Here is a 7,500-nt window from a genome sequence, read left to right as displayed (position 1 = left end):
CCCCCCCCCCCCCCCCCTCCCCGAAACGGCCGAGCGAGCCCCACTCAGCTCAAGGGGCAATTAGGGATGGGCAACAAATGCCGGGGCCTCGCCAGCGACGCCCACGTCCCACGGAAGATTTTTTCTAAAAACCGCGCCCTGCTCCCACCGCCTGAAAAGGGTTGGCCCTCGGATGTGGAGTTCGTGTGAACCGCGTCCCCAGTGTGGGCTGGATATTCGACTGTAGTGGCATCGCAGATAGCCCTCCCTCTTTCCCAGCCCACCAGAGAGCGAGGGGGACTTCACCTGTCTGTCAGGGTTGGGTTTTACGCCCCCGCCCCCAAATCCCCCTCCAGAGGGAGGCGGGCGGTCCCAGAGCGGGGAGTGTCCCGTCGTTTCATGCTGTGGCTCGGACCATAATTTCCTCACCGGCGCTCTCCAGCGTTTCACTTTCCCGGTTTTCTTGCAGCTACGATGAACAGCTGAGTAAGGTCTACGTGGCAGCGAGGCTCGACGGTGGGTACGCAGCGGTGACGAGAGTCCTGCACGAGGTGAGCCTGTCCTTGATCCGGCGAGAGAGGGAGCTTCACTCTGTACCTAACCCCGTGCTGTACCTGTCCTGGGAATGTTTGATGGGGACAGTGTAGAGGGAGCTTCACTCTGTATCTAACCCCGTGCTGTACCTGTCCTGAGAGTGTTTGATGGGGACAGTGTAGAGGGAGCTTTACTCTGTATCTAACCCCGTGCTGTACCTGTCCTGAGAGTGTTTGATGGGGACAGTGTAGAGGGAACTTTACTCTGTATCTAACCCCGTGCTGTACCTGTCCTGAGAGTGTTTGATGGGGACAGTGTAGAGGGAGCTTTACTCTGTATCTAACCCCGTGCTGTACCTGTCCTGGGAGTCTTTGATGGGGACAGTGTAGAGGGAGCTTTACTCTGTATCTAAGCCCATGCTGTACTTGTCCTGGGAGTGTTTGATTGGGACGGTGTAGAGGGAGATTTACTCTGTATCTAACCCCGTGCTGTACCTGTCCTGGGAGTGTTTGATGGGGACAGTGTAGAAGGAGCTTTACTCTGTATCTAACCCTGTGCTGTACCTGTCCTGGGAGTGTTTGATGGGGACAGTGTAGAGGGAGCTTTACTCTGTATCTAACCCTGTGCTGTACCTGTCCTGGGAGTGTTTGATGGGGACTGTGTAGAGGGAGATTTACTCTGTATCTAACCCCATGCTGTACCTGTTCTGGAAGTGTTTGATGGGGACAGTGTAGAGGGAGCTTTACTCTGTATCTAACCCCGTGCTGTACCTGTCCTGGGAGTGTTTGATGGGGACAGTGTAGGGGGAGCTTTACTCTGTATCTAACCCCGTGCTGTACCTGTCCTGGGAGTGTTTGATGTGGACAGTGTAGAGGGAGCTTTACTCTGTATCTAACCCCGTGCTGTACCTGTCCTGGAAGTGTTTGATGGGGCACAGCGGAGTGGGATATTTATCCTCCCTGTCTCGTGCTTGCAATGTTAATGCTGTTCCTCCTGGCCACAGATTAAGAAGCGTGTCCCTGAGTTTCAGCCTCGTACGCTGCTGGACTTCGGATCTGGCACTGGCACTGTCACTTGGTAAGTCTCGCCGACCCGATTGCTCCTCGCTCCCAATTCGTCGTCTCCTGCCGAGAATCATTTCCCGCTTGCTGCCTCCTTGCGCTGTTTAAATTGAGCTTCCCTGCCGTCCCCTGCTCGTCCGGCCGTGTTAATGGAAATGCCTGTCTGCGCACCACCGTGGGCCAGGGCAACACTGCGCTAGCCACGAGCCCTCAATCAAACACGCACCGCACAGTCTTCCAGCTGGTGGATTCTGTCCCACTGGGCCATTTACGGCCCCAAAGGTGGGGCCGTTCAGCCCATCGGCTCTGTGCTGGCTCTCCCTGGAGCGAGCGAGTCGGCCCCGTCTCCTCTCGCTCCCACCCCCTCGCCCGCTCTCTCCCCAGCCTCTCTGCAGGCTGATTTCCCTCGAGCGCCCGTCCAGTCCCCTTTTCAAGTCCCCCGTCGTTGCCGCTTCCCCCACACATTTGCTCGCCGTTTATTGCCCATCCTCTTAATTGCCCCCTCGAGAAGGTGGTGGGTGAGCCGCCTCCTTGAACGGCTATGGTCCCTGAGGTGTAGGTACACCCACTGTGCTGTTAGGGAGGGAGTTCCCAGGATTTTGACCCGGCGACAGTGAGGGAATGGCCGATATGTTCCCAAGTCGGGATGGCGAGTGTGGGTCGGAGGGGAACTTCCAGGTGGAGGTGTTCCCCGTGCGTCTGCTGCCCTCGTCCTTCTAGACGGTAGCGGTCGTAGGTTTGGAAGGTGCTGTCGAAGGAGCCTCGGTGAGTTGCTGCAGTGCATCTTGTAGATGGTACACACACTGCTGCCACTGTGCGTCGGTGGTGGAGGGAGTGAATGTTGGTGGATGGGGTGCCGATCGAGCGGGGGCTGCTTTGCCCTGGACAGTGTCGAGCATCTCAAGTGTCGTGGGAGCCGCACTCATCCAGGCAAGTGGGGGGAGTGTCCCATCAAACTCCTGACTTGTGCCTTGTAGATGGTGGACAGGCTTTGCAAGGGGGGGAGTCAGGAGGTGAGTGACTCTCCGCAGGATTCCCAGCTTCTGGTCAACTGTAACCCCCCCAGGATGCTGGTAGTCGGGGGGGGATTCAGCGATGGTAAAGGAGGTGGTTGGACTGAGGGTTGTGGAGATAGGCCGCGGTGAAGCGGGGATCGAAGTTGCGTGTCTGTGTTTTCGTCACGGTTGTGCCTGTCGACAGGGCGAGTCGCCAGGCCTGGGGAGCGTCGCTGCGGGAGTACCTGTGCGTGGACAGCTCAGCCGCGATGCACCAGACTGCGGAGTTCCTGATGAGAGGTGAGGCCGTTGGGTCACTGCCTTGCAACGTCCTTTAGTATCCTTCAGTCGGACAGGGGGAGGGGCATCGCCGACGAGGTCCCCAGCATTTGTCGCCCGACCTTAATTGCCCCTAGAACTGAGTGCCTCACTTGGCCATTTCAGAGGCGGGGGTTTTGGGGTGGGGGGTGGGTGGGCAAGTTAAGAGCCGGCAGTATCGCTGTGTGCGGGGGACTGGAGTCACGTGTAAGCCAGGCCGGGTAAGGACTGCAGATTTCCCCCTTCCCTGAAGGGAAACACGAGTGAACCAGATGGGGTTTTTTTTTCTAACCACAATCGATGACGGTCGTCACGGTTCACGTGACTGAAACTGGCTTCCTAATCCCAGATTTTACGAATTTGAATTTAAATTCCACCGGCTGCCACGTGGGTGGGATTTGAACCCGTGTTCTGCCCCAGAGCATTACCCCGGGCCTCCTGGATGAGTAGCCCAGTGACATCCCCACCATCTCCCCAAAGGGTTTCTTCCCCCCCACCCCCCACCCTGCTTCTGACTGATCAGCACTGAGTTCCGGAGAGTGTTATTGACCTTTCCCTCTCACTCCCACCTTCCTGCGCTCTGCCCCTGTTCTCCACTGCTCCCCCCCCCACCACATTTCCCCGACTTCGCCCCCTCTCAGCTCGTCCACCGCTGAAACCTCCCTCCCCCCCCCCCTCCCCGCCCCATGTCTTTGCCGCCTCCGGACTCGGCCTGCTCTCCCGCGTTCCTCCCTCCGTAAACTTCAGCCCGTCCAAAACTCCGCTGCCCCCCCCCCACCCCCTCCCCGGTGTCCCAAGTCCCACCGAGTCCCGTTCCCTCCTATCACCAACCCCCCTGACCCGCCCAGTGCTCGCTGACCTGCGTTGGCTCCCAGCCCGGCAACGCCTCGCTTTTAACATCCTCGACCTTGTTTTCAAATCTCCCCATGGCCACCCCCACCACCCCTCCCCCCAAACCTCTGTCACCTCCTCCAGCCACCGCCCCCCCCCCCCCCCCCGCGACCCTCTGAGATCTCCACGTCCCTCCGATTCCACCCTCACGAGCATTCCCATTGGCGGCCATGCCTTCAGCTGCCTGGGCCCCGAGCTCTGGAGTTCCACCCCCAAACCTCTCCATCTATTTCTCTTTCTCTCCCTCTCCCCCCCCTCCCCCCCCCTCTCCCTTTCTCTCGCTCTCGCTCTCCCCCTTTCTTCCCCTCTCTCTCTCTCCCTCTCTCTCTCTCTTTCTTCCCCCCCTCTCTCTCTCTCTCCCTCTCTCTCTCTCTCTCTCTCTCTCTCTCCCTCTCTCTCTCTCTCTCTCTCTCTCTCTCTCCCTCTCTCCCGCTCTCTCTCTCTCCCTCCCTCTCCCTCCCTCTCCCTCCCTCTCCCTCCCTCTCCCTCCCTCTCCCTCCCTCTCCCTCCCTCTCCCTCCCTCTCCCTCCCTCTCCCTCCCTCTCCCTCCCTCTCCCTCCCTCTCCCTCCCTCTCCCTCCTCCCTCCTTCTCCCCCACTCTCCCCCACTCTCCCCCACTCTCCCCCACTCTCCCCCACTCTCCCCCACTCTCCCCACTCTCCCCCACTCTCCCCCACTCTCCCCCACTCCTCCCCCACTCCTCCCCCACTCCTCCCCCACTCCTCCCCCACTCCTCCCCCACTCCTCCCCCACTCTCCCCCACTCTCCCCCACTCTCCCCCTCTCTCCCCCACTCCCTCCCCCACTCCTCCCCACTCCTCCCCCACTCCTCCCCCACTCTCCCCCACTCTCCCCCACTCTCCCCCACTCTCCCCCTCTCTCCCTCTTTCTCTCTTGCTCTCTCTCTCTCTGTCACTCTCTCTCTTTCTCTCCCCCCCTCTCTCTCTCTCTTTCTCTCTCCCCCTTTAAGACGCCCCTCAAAACTGGCCTCTTTGACCAAGGTTTTGACCACCTGGTCTAACGTCCCCTTATTGGTCTCACTGGGCCCGACAGGGTAGATGCAGGAAGGATGTTTCCCCTGGCTGGTGGTGGGGCGGGGTGGGGGTGGGCGGGGGGGGGGGGGGGGGGGTGGGCGTCTGGAACCAGGGGTCTCGGAATACGGGATGAGGAGGAATTTCCTCACTCGGAGGCCGGTGAGTCCTTGGAATTCTCTACCCCAGAGGGGCCGCGGAGGCTCAGTCATTGAACTTGTTCAAGACCTGGAGAGGGGAGACGGTGGCGTGGTGATAATGTCACTGGACTAGTAATCCAGAGTTTAATGCTCTGCAGGGTGGGGTGGGGGGAGGGGGGTGGGGGGGTGAGGGTTGGAGACATGGGTTCAAATCCCACCCATGGCAGCCGGAGAGATTTAAATTCAATTTAATAAAATCTGAGCTAGGAAGCCAGTTTCAGTCACGGGCACCGTCATCGATGGTCATAAAAAAAAAACCCATCTGGTTCACTCATGTCCCCCCCTTTAGGGAAGGGGGAAATCTGCCGTCCTTATCCCCGGTCTGGCCTACATGTGACTACAGACCCCTCCCCAACCAACCCCCACAACACAGGGATTGTGGTTGACTCTGAACTTGCCCCATCCCCCCCCACCCCCGGCTCTGAAATGACCTAGCGAGCCCACTCCCGTTCAAGGGGGAAATTAGGGGCGGGCAACAAATCCTGGGGCCCCGGCGCCCACGTCCCGTGAGAGAACGGACACACGATAGAAAGTTCTGGACGGCGGTGACGCCAAGGGAGAAGGGGACGGTGCGTGAAGGGAGGCGGGAGATCAGCTGTGATCCGGTTCAACGGCAGGAGCTGTTTCGAGAGGGGCCGAACGGCCTGCTCCTGCCCCTGTGGTCTCGGGGTGTTTTAGTACGTACCCCCGCGGCCCCCCCCCCCCCCCCTCCCCACCCCACCACAACCCCACTTTCGACCCAGCCTAGTCAGCGACGCTCACGCCCCGTGAATAATGAATAACGAAGGCCTGTCTTGCGCTCTGCTAGGCAACGCTGCTCCTAAAGCCCGCGTTCGCAGGCCCGCGCTCGAAACCTCGGCCGCTCGGCTTGAAGGAGACGGATCGGGTGGGGGGTGGGGGTGGGCGTGGAGGGCAGGCACCCCCTGAATCTGATGCGCCCCTGCCAGGCGCCCCCTGTCCGATCCACTCCCCTCGACTTTCAAAGACAGACCCTAATTACAGGAACAGGAGGAGCCCATTCAGCCCCCTCGGGTCTGTTAAACAGGAACAGGAGGAGGCCATTCAGCCCCCCCCTCGAGCCTGTTACACAGGAACAGGAGGAGGCCATTCAGCCACCCCTCGTGAGCCTGTTACCCAGGAACAGGAGGAGGCCATTCAGCCCACTCGAGCCGGCTCCTCTATTCAGTTAGACCGTGGCTGTTCTGCATCTTAACACCACCTCGTGCCTTCGGTTCCATTGCGTCCATCCCACCTTTCAAACTGAGTGACGCTCTTGTCTCTTCCTCTTTTCCATCAGGAGGGAGCGACGCGGACACGGAACAAGTCAGTGGGGTTTACTTCCGACACTTCCTCCCCGTCTCACCAAAGGTTTGTGTCCGATATTTAACTCGTGCAGGAGGGAAGAGAGGGAGGGTGGCCACATTAAAAATAGACACCCGTCAGTCTCTGAGCGTCAGTGACTGACTGTGGGGGTCTCTGAGAGACAGGAGCCCCTCGGTCCCTGTGGGTCAGTGACTGTGGGGGTCTCTGAGAGACAGGAGCTCCCTCGGTCCCTGTGGGTCAGTGACTGTGGGGGTCTCTGAGAGACAGGAGCCCCCTCGGTCCCTGTGGGCCAGTGACTGTGGGGGTCTCTGAGAGACAGGAGCCCCCTGGTCCCTGTGGGTCAGTGACTGTGGGGGTCTCTGAGAGACAGGAGCCCCTCGGTCCCTGTGGGTCAGTGACTGACTGTGGGGGTCTCTGAGAGACAGGAGCCCCTCGGTCCCTGTGGGTCAGTGACTGTGGGGGTCTCTGAGAGACAGGAGCTCCCTCGGTCCCTGTGGGCCAGTGACTGTGGGGGTCTCTGAGAGACAGGAGCCCCCTGGTCCCTGTGGGTCAGTGACTGTGGGGGTCTCTGAGAGACAGGAGCCCCCTGGTCCCTGTGGGTCAGTGACTGTGGGGGTGTCTGAGAGACAGGAGCCCCTCGGTCCGTGTGGGTCAGTGACTGACTGTGGGGGTCTCTGAGAGACAGGAGCCCCTTGGTCCCTGTGGTTTAGTGACTGTGGGGGTCTCTGAGAGACAGGAGCCCCTTGGTCCCTGTGGGTCAGTGACTGTGGGTGTGTCTGAGAGACAGGAGCCCCCTCGGTCCCTGTGGGTCAGTGACTGACTGTGGGGTCTCTGAGAGACAGGAGCCCCTCGGTCCCTGTGGGTCAGTGACTGTGGGGGTCTCTGAGAGACAGGAGCCCCCTCGGTCCCTGTGGGTCAGTGACTGTGGGGGTCTCTGAGAGACAGGAGCCCCTCGGTCCCTGTGGGTCAGTGACTGACTGTGGGGTCTCTGAGAGACAGGAGCTCCCTCGGTCCCTGTGGGTCAGTGACTGTGGGGGTCTCCGAGAGACAGGAGCCCCCTCGGTCCCTGTGGGTCAGTGACTGACTGTGGGGTCTCTGAGAGACAGGAGCCCCTCGGTCCTTGTGCGTCAGTGACTGTGGGGGTCTCTGAGAGACAGGAGCTCCCTCGG

The 7,500-nt window shown here is 60.3% G+C and overlaps 1 protein-coding gene across 1 annotated transcript in view; it reads left to right on the top strand.

Moving 5' to 3' along the window:
• Positions 1–6,376, top strand: part of LOC144678375 (ribosome assembly protein METTL17, mitochondrial-like) — a gene marked incomplete at both ends in the record, with an annotated part of 14,028 nt that extends 7,652 nt beyond the window's left edge. The window contains 4 exons of the mRNA XM_078538183.1: positions 449–530; positions 1,517–1,590; positions 2,775–2,869; positions 6,306–6,376. Of these exons, the coding sequence (XP_078394309.1) occupies positions 449–530; positions 1,517–1,590; positions 2,775–2,869; positions 6,306–6,376 (322 nt within the window). The remainder of the gene's footprint in view (positions 1–448; positions 531–1,516; positions 1,591–2,774; positions 2,870–6,305) is intronic.
• Positions 6,377–7,500: the final 1,124 nt, after the last annotated feature.

Source organism: Cetorhinus maximus, unplaced genomic scaffold (genome assembly GCF_964194155.1).
Source record: "Cetorhinus maximus unplaced genomic scaffold, sCetMax3.hap1.1 HAP1_SCAFFOLD_4134, whole genome shotgun sequence".
Taxonomy (NCBI): domain Eukaryota; kingdom Metazoa; phylum Chordata; class Chondrichthyes; order Lamniformes; family Cetorhinidae; genus Cetorhinus; species Cetorhinus maximus.
The sequence above is the reverse complement of the archived record's forward strand: the minus strand, read 5'-3'. Positions and strand labels throughout refer to the sequence as shown.